The sequence below is a fragment of the Castor canadensis genome, chromosome 2 (genome assembly GCF_047511655.1).
Source record: "Castor canadensis chromosome 2, mCasCan1.hap1v2, whole genome shotgun sequence".
Classification (NCBI taxonomy): Eukaryota; Metazoa; Chordata; class Mammalia; order Rodentia; family Castoridae; genus Castor; species Castor canadensis.
This window is the reverse complement of record NC_133387.1, coordinates 68,724,996-68,743,066: the sequence shown is the minus strand read 5'-3', so window position 1 is coordinate 68,743,066 and position 18,071 is coordinate 68,724,996. Positions and strand designations below refer to the sequence as shown.

Genomic DNA, 18,071 nt, shown 5'->3' with positions numbered 1-18,071 from the left:
ATCTCAAAAGTAAGTTGGAAACCAAATTTCCAGACATAAAATACTTACTGTGGACTTGATACATTTTTTGAAACCATCGACATTGCCATAAAAAATAGGACTAGAAAATCTAAGAATCTTCACTCCTTCAGGTTCTACAATCTGTCATTTAAAAAAAAATGAAGTTAAACAATTAAAGATCCCAAATATTCAATTAAGTTTCTGGCTATTCTGCAAGGAGTGGGGGGTCACAGTTGTTGAGAATTGCTGGGTGGCAGCATTCAACTTTCCTGGAATTGGGGCTATATCCCAGTTAGGGGAGAGGTGAGGCAAGAGAGGATGCCAAAACTCAGACTTCCATAGTTGAATAGAAGGCCTGAGAAAGCAATTATTCAACCTTCTGATTGCCAGATAAAGAAAATGAGGCCCAAAATGGTGGCCTCATTTCACTGACCCTCTTGGTTTAGCTACAAATTTATGAGGTACCAAAAAAAACAAGGGGACCAAGAGGTTTTTTAGGAACTGAGGCCTATGACATCTTCTGTTGTTTATATCCTGACACACAAGGCCACACTGAAAGTAGAGTCATAGAGTCATAGAATCATAGACTTTTCTAGTCTTTAAGAATCCTTGCAGTTTTAGTCTAACCCCTTTAGATGAGAAAACTGAGGCCCTAAGAGGCTGTGTGACTTGGGCAAAGTCTCATCAAGACATAGACTAGAATTCAGAATTCCCAACTCAGCCTAGGGCTCCCTGCCCCACAGCCAAGTTCATTTTGAGCTCTTGATGGCACTTGGCTAGCATAACAGAAAGACTGTGGAAATAAACAAAGTAGCAGCTGCTGGAATTCTAGGCTCAGTGTACAATAATTTTTAATATTAAGGTAAAATCATAACCATAACTTCCTGGGCTCACATTTTTAAAATGTTTTTATATTATTTTTATTATATATACTTGTATTTATTTAGTTATTTATTTTGCTGAATTTATGTTTTCTTTATTTACTTTATTTGCTTTTTCATCTTTAATTTCCCTAGTGGTCACTAATCAATTTTATTTGTGGGCAAAACAAGTTCACAAATGTTTAATTTCTTTGTTTTCCACTTCCTGTATCATATATTATTTCTTCCAATTCCAAGAATAAAGTGATCCCACTTTATTCTTTATTCAAATAATGTCTTGGTGACAGAAAACCTTGAAAATCCTCTCCCTTTTTTTTGTGTGGTGCTGGGATTAGAACTCAGGGCCTTGAGCTTGCTAGACAGGCAATCTACCTCTTGAGCCACTCAACCAGCTCTTAGAATCTCTTGTTAGAACTGAATGAAGAAAATCTTACAGGGAGTTCAGCCAAATTCATAGAAGGTAAGGATTACATAGCAGAGAAATATGATTTTGACTTCATGTCTGGAAATAATCTATTATTTTTTAAATCCCTCTTATGATTCCTACATTAGAATGATACTTTTTTTTACTTTTTACTTTTATTTTGGTGGAACTGGGGTTTGAACTTGAAGCTTAGAATGACACTTATGTCAGAAGGTACATCGTGTCAACAGTTCTCATGATCCCAGTGAATTAGTAGACTTTCCCACAAATGTCTTCTGGGCTACCTTGTGCCTAACAGGCTGAGAGACAGAAATACATGACTGCTCAAATTCCAGGCTAGCAAACCCTCATTTAGTCAGTGAGTGTCTCACAAAGGCACTTACATTTTTGTAAATCTTGGTACTTTTGTAGATGTCTGTGCTAGTGATGCTTCCAAGGCTATTCCATGAGGGACTACAAGAAGAAAAATTAATATTAGGATTTTTTTTCTTGGAACAGCCGTATTTTAGACTAAAAAGTTAAAAAGAAATAATAGCAACTAAAGAGCCCATCATTCTGGTGTTTGGACTCTGTCTTTATTACAAGTGACATTTTCCTGTATCTAACTCTGAAATGAACAGCTGGTGTTTGCGTGGAACTGGAGGAGAAGGAGGAACTAACTGTGACTCTTTGATGGCTGAGAGAAACAGTGAGCATCATACTTTCATGTGCATAACAATTTATAGGATAAACAAAGAACTTTCTCATATGTTAAATCTTAATACAGCCCTCCCATCACCCTGAAAGGTCAGCAGTATGATCCTTACTTTTATGAGGTTCAGGCCAATTAGACCTATGGCACTTACTTGTCACTTCTTGCAACTTCCTGATGAAGTCAGGAAAATCTGTAAGTGATCAAATTAGTCTCTTTTTATAGAAAAAGCAGCCTGGGAGGACCAGAAATAAGTCCTTCCTGTCAACCAGACTGTTGATTTCATGTTCCTGGTGCAATCAGATAAATTCCATGTTTCTTCAAGTGTGACTAAGGACATATGCTAAATGCAGCTCCTGAAGAAAGACTATCTGTTTGGGGTCCTTTCAGCATTGTGCTTTCAGGATCAGCATTATAATCACTGGAAATTAAATACTGTGGAGGATGCTGCTTTTTTGTTGGCTAAAAGCCTGGTTACCAAACCGGCAACTAAAATGTGCCACTAACTTTTCCTTGGCTTGCTGACTTTTAACTTAGAGCTCATAAGCTCATCTTTCTCTCCCACACTCTTCCCCCTCAACCAGACTAAGAAAAGAAAGAACAGAGACTGAGGCACATTCAGCACAAGAGGCAGCATCTCCTAAGGACAGTTTCTGAGTTATTTCCTAGCAGCCAACAGGGCACTTTGGGAGCTCATGAGCTCTTTCCAGACCCTGGGCATCTGGGGTGGTGACACAGAAAACCACTGGCCTTTTGGGTAGGTGTCAACATGATAGAGTAGGAAGGAAGGGCAAGGAGAGCTGATTGGTGGAACGGGAGGGGCGAGCCTATGCTAAACTGAAGTTATCTATGCTAATGGTCTTCCAGTTTTCTCCTTCCTCACCACCTAAGCACAGGCAGAGAAGAGGCCAGAGGTGCAGAAAGATAATGGAAGAACTAAGGAGGGAGAGAGGTTCTGGTCCCTAGTAGGCCCAGGAGGGTGCATAACCAAAGTCTCTCAGAAATCAAAGCAAACCCAACACTACCAGATTGTTTTCCATTATTTAACTCATGTCTTTGCTGCTTTCACTCTGCGTATGAATTAATTATGTTTACGTCCCATTATTGAGTGGTTTATTAGTCATATACCTTATTTGACAGATTGGAATAAATCTGCCATAAACCTTATTTGACAGATTGGAACTCTTAAAAGAGTTGTAAAACTTTTAAGAGTTGTAGAACTTCTAGGTTATTAGCTCCAAAAGAGGAAAATGAGCTATGATATACTTAGCAGTTGTTTTGTCCTAAGCCTTGGGTCCAATTTTTCATATACTTCATCTCATTTATAGAAGAAATTACAAAGCAAGCTCAGTCTATGGCCAGACCACATTATCTATTAGTCTTGCCATGGCTAAGGAGAGCACAGCAGTGGAATATGTGACTAAGTGCACAGATTTTGGACTAAGTTGTATCTGTGTTCAAATCTTAGCTCTACCTATTAGTAACAGTGTGAGCTGAGGAAAAGTCCTTGCCTTTCTGATCTTCAGTTTTCTTCCCTATAGAATGAGATGATTCAAACCTATTCATGGGATATTTTGAAGATTAAATATTATAATATTTGTAAAGCATGAGGTGCTTAACTTATAAAATTGCTCAATATATAGTAACTATTATGAAAGGAAGTAGTTTCACTATATTTATCAAAACAGCATAGGAAAATTCAGGATGTATTGTCCTGTTCATAGGAAATCTGAGTTTTATAGTACTTACAACTGGACTCTCAGGACCACAGTCAATAGTCCAAATATAAGGCCAGCCAGTAAGCCCAGATCCAGTCCCAGAATGATGGACATTACACACGTGAACACCCAGATAACCTAGGGGGAAATGGAAACAAAAAGAATTATGTTAACTCATTTGATACCACCAGATGATGACCACCTATTAAAATAAGATTGATTATCCACAAATTACAGCTTTTTAAAAATATTCTGCCTTCATTTTTTACATTAAAGTGAAACTAGGGATTGGACTTCCCTATTAAGACCAACTGCCCCATTTTATTTATTTTTAAATTTTTGAATAGGTAATATATTTACATGGCTCAAAAGGAAATTAATATTTAAAAGGTATACAGTGAAAAATCTTGCTCACTACCATCTCTCCATCCCACCCATTCCCAACCTCCTTCCCTATCTGTATTATTTTATTTCTGGGTATTTGTGTATAAACACACATAAAAAGCATACACACTTTTCTCCAACATTTCTATTCTGGCTTCTTTTTCACTTAACAATTTGCCATGGAGATCTTTATTTATAAATATGTAGGAAGAATTTTTCATTCTTTTTGGGTGTCTAAAGTAGAATAGAACTCCAAAGATTTAGCTTTCTGATTTTCACAATTCCTGAGAATACTTCAGTCAAAATCAGCATGCATTGGGGATCTTGTTTTTGTGTTTTGTGTTTTGCTTTTCCTTTTAAACTAGGATTTAAAGACAATGTGGGGTTTTTTCTGTTTGTTTTCTCACTTTAGAAGGTGAAGAATATATGAACTTCTTCGAGGAGTCCTAGTGGAAATGAATCCTCCAGAGATACATGGTCTTCACAGAGAAGACAGTAGGTTTTGATTTATTCACACAACTCTAATTTCTGCCAGAGTTCATAAAGTGCAGGTGGGGCTTAGAAAACAGGGGACCATAATGATGTGACAGCAAGCATATAAGAGCCAAGTATTACTTCAGAGAAAAATGGGTGGTAGGTGACTTACAGAATCAGTTTTATTCTGCCTCCATAGACGAGGAACATCACACACCTGCATAAACATCCCTTTCAGGTTGGCGATCACAACAGCTGCCAAGACCGACTGCCAAGAGAGACAGGGAAGGCTGTGTTATTCGGGGAAATGGTTTCCATGTGATGATTTTTAAATCTCCTATTATTTCCCCCAGGAGCAGAGTGGTGAAGGGAAACTATGCACTCAGCATACAGAGAAGCAGAGTTACCTTCTGCAAGGGTTCCAGAAGCTTCCCCAGGGCAACAATGGCAACCATCACGATCCCTGCTGAGATGATGCCTGCAACCTGAAAGACACACCTTCATGAAGAGGGCTCATCCTCCTCCCTGTGCCATCCAGCTCACCACATGCTCCGGAGCACACTGAATGTCCTCCACTCTCCCCTTCTGCTCAGCATTGAGAGAAATGAGCATTGTTTGCTGAAAACACACAAAACTGAACAAAAATAGAGTATATAGATACTGTGCAGAGAAATGAAAGAGATTATGAAAACTGAGCCTGCAAAAGTAAGCCCAATTTGACATGGATTTCATCTGGGTTACTACACCTATAATTTTGCTGTCAATTTAGGAAGCCAACCTTCTTGTTATCTGCCATACATGAAACACATACCACCTCCTTCCCCAGCAACAGAGATTACTGTCAGGCTCTTGGGAAATAAGTTCTTATGGTATGCATCTGATTTGTCTGCATTATTGAAGCAGCCATAACTGGGACACTGATGACATGCTGTCCTTAGAGCACATGCTTCTCATGAAAGTCTCAAGAGAAAATAAGTTCACTCATCTTACTGCAAATTCTTGTGCCGCAATGGTGCACTGACAGTTGGGCCTGTGTCTCCTGCTTCCTGCAAGAGTTGCACCAATGCAGGCTCCGGAACTTGCCCCAAGGCAGCTGCAGGAGTACAGGAAGCTCAGAAACTTTACCTGCGCTGGCCCAAGCTCTGCTAAGATCCATAAATAGCTAGGAGAGCGGCAGAGGGGGCAGGGGTGAGTCTCTGGTTTGATCAGATGACCAATGGATTCTCTCTGGAGATAGCTGGAGCATACTGAGGTGAAGACTAGAGGCTCTGAAATGAAGGAGAGAAGGAGACAGAGAACCAGAAGCAAAGCCTTCAGAGAGGAAGCAACAGGGAAGATGACGTTGAGTACAAGTACTGCTAGTGCAAGATGTCTGAGTTAAAGGAAGCAGATATATCAAGGGTAAAAAGGAATTAGGAAACATTCACTCTATCTTGCAAATTGATTATTTATATTCAGGCTATGATGGGGTCAGGCTGGGGCACTATTACGTCTAAGAGGTACTAAAAAGCCCACTTAGGCTGGAGGCATGGTTCCAAAGGTAGAGTGCCTGCCTACCAAGCACAAAGTCCTGAGTTCTAACCCCAGAATTGCCAAAAGAAGAAGAAAAAGAAAAGGGAAAAAACAATTGAAAAGCCCATTTAGTATGTCAAGCTCTTCTCTGTGCTCTCTCTGGCACCACACCTCCAGCTTCCCTACATCTGAGGGAGCTTTCCTCTCTCCTATCTAAGCAGAAAAGATAATATCCTGCTTCTCTCCCTCCTCTATCCTCCCTTTGTTCTTCCCTTCCCTTCCACTTACTTAACTGCCATTTATGAGCCACTTGCATCTTACTGTGGATAAAGGGCTCCATGAGCTGGTGAAAGAAATGGAGATTTGGAGACAAGGACCACAATCAGTTACCAAACCCAAGACAGGACTGTGGTCACCTATTCACCAAGTATATATAAGTGTAAGTCTCCAATTACAGGGGTCAAGGTTAATTTTGGTAACTACATTAAAATCAGGAATCAGTTCATTTTCTGTTTTATTTAAGGCTGGTTTATGGGAAACTATCTATTAGAAGATTCAGTTCCTAGCAAATTAGTTATTGCTAAGTGAAAGGGTTACAGAGCAGCAATCAGAATTTCTTTTTCATGAGTCAGTTGAAGTCAGTTGAGGGTAAGAGAAACAACAGGTAGCAACATTTAGCTCTTCTATATCCCACAGATATCTGAAAATAGTTGATGTCCACCAACTCTCATTCTTCTATTTATTCCTCCAGCAAATACATGCTCAGTGTTTCTTATGTGCCAGCCACAAACTATGTCATCAATACTCAAGATATTGTTCTTGTCTCAAGGGGTGGAACAGTCAGCCTTTATCAATAATGTGCTAGGACTCTGCAAACATTTTTAAATTTAATCCTCACAACATCCCTGTGAGATAGATACAGTTATTATTCCCATTTCATAGATGCTGAAACTGAGGCTCCAACATAACAAAAAACAACACAAGAGAAGACCTGCAAGTTTATTTGGTCAGAGGTCCCTGGATTTCAGTCCAGACACTTAGACTTTTAACCCTGGAACTTAGTATACATGTCAGTAATTAAATATCAAGCCATTTCTGCACTTGTTTCCTTCAGTGCTGAAATCCTGGCATCCTTCATTCTTAAATATAATGCATGCTAGTGTGTGGCAGAGGAGATCAGTTTACCACAGCACCATTATCCCTGAGCCCTGTGCCAAGCAGGTCACTTTACATGGGCATTCATTCTTACAGGGGCGGCCAGCCCAATGCCTCCATTTGAGCCTGGAGGTAACAGCAGGAGAAGGGACATCAGCCGTTTGTCTGCACCCTCTCAGGACCCTGTGCCCTGAAGAACTGTCAGTGCTCGTCTCTAGGGCAAGAGCCAGAGCTCCCACAGCTTTGGAAATGTGCTTGGCCACAGACCTCTGGTTATGCCACCTGCTACGGGCTGTACTGTTTTACCTGCTCCCTCAGAACTGGAAATGTTTGCAAAATAAAATTTAAGAAAAATCCTAAGAATTAAAATTAAATTTTTGTTTCAAATGAGCCAAGAGATTGGAAGAGGCCATTATAAATAAAAAGGAGCATTACTCATTCTGTGAGCACAGTCGCAGCTCCCCCGGGGCCACCACCACTGGCGTCATTTGTCTTCTCAGTTATTCTCTTATATAGTAAGTGAAATTCTTAATAAAATAAGCCTTAACAAAAGCCTTAACGAAACCCTCGAAGACTGCATGTTTTCTACTAGTTTGGGTTGTTGTTCTCCTCCATAGACTCATCCTACTACCAATAATAGTGTGAAGGAGGCAAAAATCCACCCACACTTAACAGAAGCACAACGTTCCTGCCCCAAGGCCACGGGCTTGACCTATCTGGTTCTGAGTCTGGCTGGAAAGGGAGGCCCTTGAGACCAGTTCCTGAGCTTTCTGACTGATGGGAGGAGGAATTACCAAGAGATTAACTGGCATACTGGTTTTTTGGTCACCTTGTGAAGGCTAAAACCAAAAGCCACATTTAAAAGACAAGATTAAGTCCATATTGAGAACTTCAAAAATCTTACTCAGGAAGAAATTCTAAATGTTACAACAACAACAAAAAAATATTCTTAACTAGCAAAGTGTTGCTCTGTGGGACCAAAGGCTTCTGGATAAAGTTCCTGATCCTTACAAAGGAAGTGTGGAGAGAGTTTTGATTTTCCTCAAAGTATAACTCACAAAGCTATGAAGGGCCATTACCAGGCCCTGGTTCTCCCCAGGTAACAAATTGATAAAAATCAGCATTCTTCATTACTGATTGTCCCTGAAAAGTAGGTAATTGAAGTTATCTGTCAAGTGAGCTGGACACAAAGAGATTTGGGAATTACTGCCTCAGGAAACCATAAATGTTGCCTTTAAAGAGGTTTTGATGAGGGATGAGTCAAAGATGAATAGGCCTAGGTTGGATCACCTGAAGAGGCACAGGCCCTCTCTTCTCAAAGGCTAATTGTCCTGCTTGGTTCTTGTGCAAGTTTTCTGAGCATCCATTCCCTGGTGTGTCTCTGTGATCCATGTTACCCACTGTTGTTCCATACCTGTGTCTTTCCCCCAGTGCTCTCCTGGACAGCGGTGCGGGATAGCGCAGTGGTGGCCACAAAACAAGAGAAGAATCCTGAGAAGATGTTGCTGATCCCAAAGGCAATGAATTCCTAGGAAAGAGACTGGATGTCAGCAATGACACAAATAGAGTCTGAGAAAGACTACAGAGTAGGTTAAAGGAAACTTTGACACCCACCCTGCCTGATGGTCTGATTTTATTTTTACCGATAAAGGCATTTGATTAACAAAGCATGAGAAATTTGGACTCCACAGAATCTAGGAGAGGTCTTACTGCTATCAGTTGTTTTCAAGGTTGACAAGAAATGAAACTAAGGATCCCTTGCTAAAACTTTTTCACTGTTTTACCTGTCACATCATAGGCATTTTTGTGTGGTTGAATATTTGCTACGAAGCATATTACAACAAGCAGAGCTATTATTCTACCCGATTACTAGTCCTTTAACTGCTGTAATGGCTATGCTGTTTTCAGAAACACACACCTACAAAACTTGCAGATTTGTTTGTAGTTAAAATCAGCTCACCTGGCAATGTATCATATGCCTGTATATGTTAATTGCACAGTGAACTGCATCACAGCTGTTATTAATTATTATTATCACACTGTTTTTATCATATTACAGCTGCCTTTAAAAGCAAATTACCAAACACTGGGTTACTTGAAGAACTCTTATGCTGAGCTAATATGTTAATTTTTATTGTTGGTTATGACCTGACTAAATTAGCTCTTTTCAAGTTAGTGTTACTCATGTTACTTCTTAAAAAGAAAAGTTTTCCAGCACACATGGTTCAAAATAATTTCTAATTACCAAGCAAAGAGGGAAAATAATCTAAAGTAATCTAATAAGAACCCACAGAAGAAACGAACTCTTTCTTTCACTACACCAAAATCTTTCCACTTATGGTTTTCTTTTTTTTTTTTTTTTTTTTTGGTTTTCAGCCCTATAAAACCAATTCAGCAAAAGGGCAACCATACCTGATTCCCATCGATGGTATAATCATGTTTGGTGGCATACACTTTTCCTACAGACACTGCAATAGCATAAGCCACCACAGCGATGGAAAACGATGCAGCCAGCATATCAGAAAACAAGCTCACAGGTGGAAGTGTGGGAGGCAAAAACCTAGGGAGGAAACAATGCTGTGAAGACTTGACAACCCTTTTTCCCCACCTCAGCAATGCTGTATCCACTCAGTCACACAGACAGTAAAGGACATGATCCAAGAGAATGAAAAGCAGATGTATAAATAGTAGCACCTACTTTTACACTTTTTAATCTTACTGGCTGATTTCTTTATTCCCCTATTTGAGAGCCTCTTCTATACCTCTGACATAAATGAATCTGCTGTTACTAATTCTTTTTTTTTTTTGGTGGTACTGGAGTTTGAATTCAGGACCTCGAGTTGGGATTTATCAGGACAACTTTCCAGTATTTCAAAGAGTTTAGTTTTAATGCCCACTGCTACCTTGTTGCCCAGTTCTCCAAATATTATGTGATCCTCGACCGACTAACCAGGATTATGTCAAAGCAAAAGACCTCAGTCAATCTGAGAGTAACTGTGTGACTTTATGTTATTTAAATCTACCAAATCTATTTCCTTAGCTGTCAATGGGGACTCTGAACTTTTTTCTCAGAATGAAATGAGGTATTATATGTTTAAGTAATTAGTGCTTGTTCATAAACAAAATGCTCAGTCTACTTTGGGAGAACCTAAACCTGTCATACTCCTGACACCATTTATACTGTCTTTCTGAACCTTAATGGTGTCGGTTATTTGCCCCAAGCAACTAAGGTCCTGACTGGACATCTTCTGATCACCTCAGATTAAGCCTTTCTTTTAGCACCTGACATAACTCTTTCCAAATTGTATGCTCATGGAGTGGACCTGTTTGGCCCCAGTCAACCCTGTCTGACCTGATCATAAGATAGTACTACTGAGAACCCAAAGGGAGGGAACATATAAATATACACTTATCTGAAAAGATGAGATAGAGCAGGGTAGGCCCTGAAGGACCAAAGAGCCCATAAGAGACAGTGAGGCATGATCAGCATAACACTAACTGTATGTTTTTAATTCAGGCTGGACACGAACATTTGGTAAATATGCCTCCACTCCAGCTAAAGAGAAGTGGCCTCAGAAAGAAGCCAGGAAAAAAGACCTCTGTGATTTTCATGATCCTCCCTCCCCATGGCACTGTTCTTTGTGCCACACTTTCAAGTATACTGCAAAGCACCCCACCTGAGAACATTGCTCATAAACATGATAACAAAGAGGACCAGTCATTGGGATTCTGAATGAGGCAAGAGAGTTAGTGTACAGATTAAATTCAGAGGACAGAGCAGTCCATCTTGCTATGGGTTAAAACACACATGGACACACACAGACCTACACACTCAGAACCAGGATGACAGACAAGGTGATAAGGATGCCTTGTAGTGATGAGTAAGGAACAGGCCCATTAAAGTTGTGGGCTAAGTTACACAAGAAAGGCAGATTGTGCCTGGCTCACTTAGTGCCTGCTGGCAATGAAAAAGCCAGGGTGAGAGACAGAGGGCTCCTGGAATATTCAGGCCCATTGGACATAGAGAGGTCATGTGTTTTTACCAGAAGGGGAGTAGAGAGGACATAGAGTCACAGTTTTTGGCTGTTCAGTGAGACGATGTTTTGGGAGACTGAGTGATCCTAACATTTGGTCCTTACCCTCAAGGATAAAAGGAAGTTGACGACAGCACCCTGGATGGACAAGTGAAGTAGGGAGGAGATCAAAAGGTGGGAAATCAGGACAAGGCAAGGCAAGACATCTCTATAATCCCAGCCACTTGGGAGTTACAGGTAGAAAGATCATGATCCAAGGCCAGCCTGAGGAAAAACTAAGGCGTGCCTCAAGTGGTAGAGTGCCTGCCTAGCAAGCATGACGTCCTGAGTTCAATCCCCAGTACCATCATCAAAAAAACAAAAACGGCAGGAAATCACAGGCTCTTGTTCCTCTTCCTTCTGTGGCACTCACCTCAGCCACGTGAACACTCTCCTTTCTTCCCTAGTTTCCAATCTCCCTCTGCTGCTCTTTCTCCAATGATGATAATATCATTAGAATTGTTTCTGTGCTATCAGGTCAGATCAGATAACAAAGGCCTTTTTTGTGGCTTGTTTAGAATGACAGGTATAAACAAAGGTATTTTATCCCTTCAACAAATATTTTCTGAGAGCCTACTATGAGGGAGGTGCTGTGTGAGGGCGACAGAGCTGAACCTACACAAATGGGGTCACTACCCTGGGAGCGGGGCGCTTCATAATCCTTGATACAAATTGACTGACCAGGGGACTGTCAGAGAATTCAGTGTAATTAACCCCAAGGGCAGGAGGCTAGAGACCCATGCTCAGGAGGAGAGCAGCAAGAAAGCTCTGCAGAGGGCTGAGAGGACACATAGGGCAGTAAAGGTGAGTTCCCCAGAACAACTGGAACATGGGTGGATGGGCACAGGGTATATATTATGGACCACCTGTAACTTGTACAGGTTAGGAAGCCTGACCAAAGGAATCCTTGAAATCTGTTTTTATGTAATTGTTAATAACTACTCAAATAATGTAATTATTAGGATAAGAACTCCATAACCCAAGTAGCTACATTGCATCTCTTGTCATTTAATTCCTTCCAGTTTTAGAATTCACTACCAAAATGTTATCCCCTAATGTAGAGTTTCCCAAATTTACCTGATCAGAAGACTCACTTGAGGTACTTTTGAAAAATAATAATTCCCAGCCCCCCCTCCTCTGGGAAGCTCAATGGGATAGGTTTGAGGGGGGACCAGGAATCTGTGTTAAAACAGGTCTCATGTGATTCTTGCACAAAGATTCACCTGAGGAACACTGTAATGGGTGATATGTAACCTAAGGCTCATGTAGACAGTTGTCATTTTTCAAATATTTTTTAAACTGACATTAGAATAAATTGTAATATTTAGTTAACTGGGAAGATAGACGTTTCCTGTGGAATGAGCACTAGGAAGAAGCTAGCTTGAGAAGCTTCTGTTAAGAGCATGGGAAAACAACTCAAGTTTGCTTGGTGAAATTGAGAAGGGAATCTGCAAGTCTAGTCATAAATGCTATAGGTTGTTAACAAGTGTAATAAACATCTGGGCTTCCTTTTAGGTCCCTAGGATAAAACTATAGTGCAAGGCACTTTGTCCATCCTGTGCACTTTGTGTGTCGGAGGAGGGTGAAGGGGGATTATTGGAGATTGAACCCGTGACTCTACCACTTGACCCATGCCTCTAGTCCTTTTTGTTTGTATTTTGCTTTTGAGTTAGGGTCTTGCTAACTTTGCTTGGACTGACCTTGAACTCGACATCCTCCTGCCTCCACCTCCTGAGTAGCTGGGACTACAAGCAAGAGCCAACTGGCCCAGCCCACTCTGTGCATTTTATAAGAACTCTTACTGACATTTTACAAGTTTGAGTTGAGGCATCAACTGCTGTAATTACCCTTGTCTTATAGGAGAACTTCCCCAGGGCCACACAACTAGATAGTGACAGAGGTAGATAAAGGACCTTCTAATTCACCACACTGTAAACTACCTACCAAACCTTAAAGATAATGTAACTTATTTATAGGTACAAATGATATACCTATTACCTATGATTAATTAAACCAAATGGTAGAGAATTTAGGCCAGTTATCCATGAATGCTTAAACAGACTTTTAAAAGAACAATAAATGATACTATGATTGCATTTATGTTATGTTATAATTATACATGTGAGTTTAAATTGGGAATCTGATGTGAAATGTACACATCCCACCACACTTCTAGAAAGTGAAGGAAAATAGCATATGGACTGCTTTTATAGAAAGGGCTTGAACTTTACCTACACACGACTGCTGGTTGGATGCTTTGCATAAATGGGTACTTCAACAAGATCACATGCAAACAGGACTATTGAAGGAGTCCTAGTGAACTGAAACTTGTAATAGGAGCTTTCATTTAAATACAAAATTCTGGCTAGGCACCAGAGGCTCATGCCCGTAATCTTAGCAACTCAGAAGGCAGAGATCAGGAGGACTGTGGTTCGAAGTCAGCCTGGGTAACTAGTTCGAGAGACCCTATCTCAAATAAACCCTTCACAAAAAGGAGGGGGGGTGATGCTGGTGGAATGCCTACACCTTTGTAGCCACTGAGTTCAAACCCCAGTATTGCAAATAAATAAATAAAGTTCTCACTTCATAAATTAGTATTATCTACAAGGAGTACCATACTTACCCTCTTGGGATGGATTTAACAATCCCAGCATTGTATTTTTTTTCCAAGTCAGCTCCATATGAAATGCCAGTGGCAACTATAGTCTAAAATTAAAAAAAAAAGCTATGAAACAAAAAACCCCCAAGCCCCATTTTCATAATTCCTTGCTAGGCTGAATTTTCTACTTACCACAATTACTTCTATAGGAATAGGAATTGGGATTTTGTGTTTAAATCGATCATTCAGTTCCTTAACCGCCATACAGACGATGATGGTGAGTAATGCAGCAATGAAATCTGCAAGGTTGGTCTCTCCAATATTTTGAAAAATCTCAATCAAGGTCTGTAAAGAGAAAACCATTTCATATACCTCCTGCTACATAGACATGCCCAAACACAAAATCAACCCCCTCCCGTGGAAAAACTTGTCAGCATCAAATAACACAGGAAAGTCTTACACAAACTATAAAAATGTGTTGGCTAATACAGGGACAATCAACTACAGATGCATTCTCTGCAATATATATATATATATATATATATATATACATATATATATATCATATATAGGTGAAACTATAAGTGATTTTTGCATTCTTATATTTGCTTGTGTGTGTGTGTGTGTGTGTGTGTGTGTGTGTGTGTGTCTATGTGTGTGTTTTGGTGGCACTGACATTTGAGCTGAAAGCTTTATGCTTGCAAAGCAAGTGCTTGACCAATTGAGCCACACCTCAACTCCATTTTTGCTCTAGTTATTTTGGAGATTGGGGGGGGGGTCTTGAAAACTATTTGCCTAGGCTGGCCTTGAACCATGCTCCTTCTAATCTCAGTCTCCCAAGTAGCTAGGATTACAGGTGTGAGCCTCCAGAGCCTAACAAGAATTTCCAAAGGGAATGGCCCTCTAGATCATTCTACAGGTAAACCTACAGTAGACAAAGCCAGCCCATGGTAAGTACCATCACACAGACCAGACTTTTATTTAATTTTTTTTGGTACCTGGGTTTGAACTCAGGGCCTCATGCAAGCTAGACAGCTCTCAACCACTTGAGCCCTGTATTTCTTATAATAAAAAATGAAAAGCATTTCAAAGAAAAAAAATCACTACATACTGTATTTTACTTGCAGAAAAACTTTAAAAAGCTTATATCTTAAAGTGATTTTATAGGTGCTATTAAGTGCCCTAATTTTTACCATGTATACAGAGTGTTATTGAGATTAAAAGCAGACAAACCCCAAAGTTCCAATTAGCCAGCATCTTAAGTACTGTTTTTCCCTAAATCTAAATGATACAGGTAATATAACAAAAGCCTTCTAAAATACTTTAATATGTAGATAAAATCCATTCTTTAGAGCAAAGAAAAGTTATTGGATTGATATATAGAGCAAGTATACACATTTAGAAATTGATTTGGTGCTTAGCTCAAACTTGAACTAAGATATAACTGAAAATAATTCTTCCCAAGTGAGCAGAGAAGCCAGCTCAAGGAAAACTAGTTTTGTTTTGTAAACATGAGGTTTCTGGGAATCAAAGGTGCTCTTCAAGGAAATTAGTAAGGGAGAATCCCAGGGAAGGACACTAGCTCTTTGTTACATGAGCTTCTGTCCAGCAGAAGTCATGAGTTAAGAAGGCATCTCCCCTACTACCAACGAATGGATCAAGAAAATGTGGTATCTATACACAATGGAATTTTATGCAGCCATGAAGAAGAACGAAATGTTATCATTCGCTGGTAAATGGATGGAATTGGAGAACATCATTCTGAGTGAGGTTAGCCTGGCCCAAAAGACCAAAAATCGTATGTTCTCCCTCATATGCAGACATTAGATCAAGGGCAAACACAACAAGGGGATTGAACTTTGATCACATGATAAAAGCGAGTGCACACAGGGAGATATGAGGATAGGTAAGACACCTAAAAAATTAGCTAGCATTTGTTGCCCTTAATGCAGAGAAACTAAAGCAGATACCTTAAAGCAACTGAGGCCAATAGGAAAAGGGGACCAGGAACTAGAGAAAAGGTTAGATCAAAAAGAATTAACCTAGAAGGTAACACCCACACACAGGAAATCAATGTGAGTCAATGCCCTGTATAGCTATCCTTATCTCAACCAGCAATAACCCTTGTTCCTTCCTATTATTGCTTATACTCTCTCTTCAACAAAATTAGAGATAAGGGCAAAATAGTTTCTGCCGGGTATTGAGGGGGTGGGGGGAAAGGGAGGGGGTGGGGTGGGTGGTAAGGGAGGGGGTGGGGTGGGTGGTAAGGGAGGGGGTGGGGGCATGGGGGAGAAATGACCCAAGCATTGTATACACATATGAATAATAAAAAAAAATTTAAAAAAAAGAAGGCATCTCTCAATTTTTTGAGACCAGTAATCTCCCAGCAAAAGTGACTTTTTTTTTGCATATTTTTATAGAGATGTTTTTGTGTGAGATAAAGGAATGGGGCATCTTAATAGTTTGAAATATGCATATTATTCATTTTTACGGTAAGTAAAATCCTTAAAATAATTATGAGTCTAGTAACTATTACATAATGAACATTAGGTAATGTAAGAGTCACATTGCCAGCAGCCTCACGTCTCTGGAGCACACTCAAGAGTAAGGGAATGAAGAGAGTATTGTGCAAGCAAAATGCATTCTACCAAGGGCTTGGGCATTTAACTTAGAGGAAGCTTCTCGAGGTTTCTCTATGAGGGCATTTTTGCTGTTACCTTAAACACTATACTAACACGCCAACCTTGTCTGCTTTCCAGAATCACTGAAAATTGCTAGAGGCAGAAACACTGACAACAATAAGGTGAAGCAGTGACAGCAGGGTGAAAAAGAAAATGGGAAAATCAGCACAGTAGACACAGGACCAAAACCTCAGGCACCTAACACAGGAGCAGCCCTGTCAGCCACCTGGGAGGCTCTGAGGTGCTCATTGCTATTTGACCCTTTACATAATCAAGTTTCTGACAAGGATCTCATTAATTCATAAACTATTTTGATTCATTGTCTACATAACACAGGTTTACTTTCTAATTCAAGATGGAAAAAATTCAAACTAATGGAGACAAAACATTTGTACTAATTATTCCAATCACAAAAGCATTTTCATCTTACAAAAATCACTATAGGATTCCCATTAAATCTTTGAGAGTCACTTAGTCATTTTTTTAGTAAAAAAGAACTTGCAATGTATGAAAAAGGTGATAGGAGCTGCAAAAAACCAAAATCAGCTTATATCACACACTACATCTTGCAAAACATGTGAGTTATATATATATCAACTGCTTGCATATTAATCACTCAATCATTCAGGATTTTTTTCCTCTTTTTTTTTTTTTTTTTGGCAGTACTGTTGGAAGTACTGGGATTTGGACTTAGGGCCTCGCATTTGCAGGTGCTCTACCACTTGAGCCACTATCCCAGAACTTTTTATTTTAGTTGTCTTTAGGATGTTTCAAGTTTCTGCCCCGGCCAGCCTGGACCACTATCCTCCTATTTATGCTTCCCGCATATGTGGGATGACAGGTGTGCACCACTGCACCCAGCCACTGGTTGACATGGGGTCTTGTCAACTTTTTCCCCCAGCTGGCCTTGAACTGTGATCCTTCTGATCTTTGCCTCCTCAGTAACTGGGATTATAGGTGTGAGTCACCAGGTCCAGCACATTCAGGATTTCTTATAAAAATCATACTGTAAAAAGTTTGATCTATGTAGAGATAAATCTCAACCATATAAACTGGAATAGTCAGATTGTCATGAAAGATCTAGAGATGAGATTTTAAGAATGCACTGAACAGTAATTCTAATTTAATTTTCTATTAAAATGCTAAAACATGAATAAATGTGATTTTGCACTTATTCTCAACATAGTTCAAATCATGAAAATGAGCTTTTCAGTTATAGATAGTATTTTACTCTATTTCCTACTGTAACTGGAAAATTTTAGCATCATTTCATTTGGACAATTATTTTTGCCCAATGTTACCTGAGTGTATGAAGCTATAAGGAAAAAAAACTATTCCCAATATTACATATGAGAAAAGTTACTGGTTAATTTTTGGAGCTGAATTTATTTTAGTTCATCTTATCTCAAAGAATAAAATTAATCCTTCATAATCACCTCTTGCTACCAGGCATTTCCTGCTACAGATATTTTGCATATA

General features: G+C 39.7%; 1 protein-coding gene across 3 annotated transcripts in view; it reads right to left on the bottom strand.

Annotated features, from left to right (window-relative positions):
• Slc26a4 (solute carrier family 26 member 4) overlaps nucleotides 1–18,071 on the bottom strand; it is a 48,169-nt gene that overhangs the window by 13,593 nt on the left and 16,505 nt on the right. For all 3 annotated transcript variants that reach the window (XM_074064991.1, XM_074064990.1, XM_020171835.2), the window contains 9 exons: nucleotides 14,104–14,256; nucleotides 13,936–14,018; nucleotides 9,652–9,799; nucleotides 8,654–8,767; nucleotides 4,980–5,057; nucleotides 4,745–4,840; nucleotides 3,746–3,852; nucleotides 1,689–1,758; nucleotides 49–141 (listed from right to left, as the gene is read on the bottom strand). In XM_074064991.1, the coding sequence (XP_073921092.1) occupies nucleotides 49–141; nucleotides 1,689–1,758; nucleotides 3,746–3,852; nucleotides 4,745–4,840; nucleotides 4,980–5,057; nucleotides 8,654–8,767; nucleotides 9,652–9,799; nucleotides 13,936–14,018; nucleotides 14,104–14,256 (942 nt within the window). The remainder of the gene's footprint in view (nucleotides 1–48; nucleotides 142–1,688; nucleotides 1,759–3,745; nucleotides 3,853–4,744; nucleotides 4,841–4,979; nucleotides 5,058–8,653; nucleotides 8,768–9,651; nucleotides 9,800–13,935; nucleotides 14,019–14,103; nucleotides 14,257–18,071) is intronic.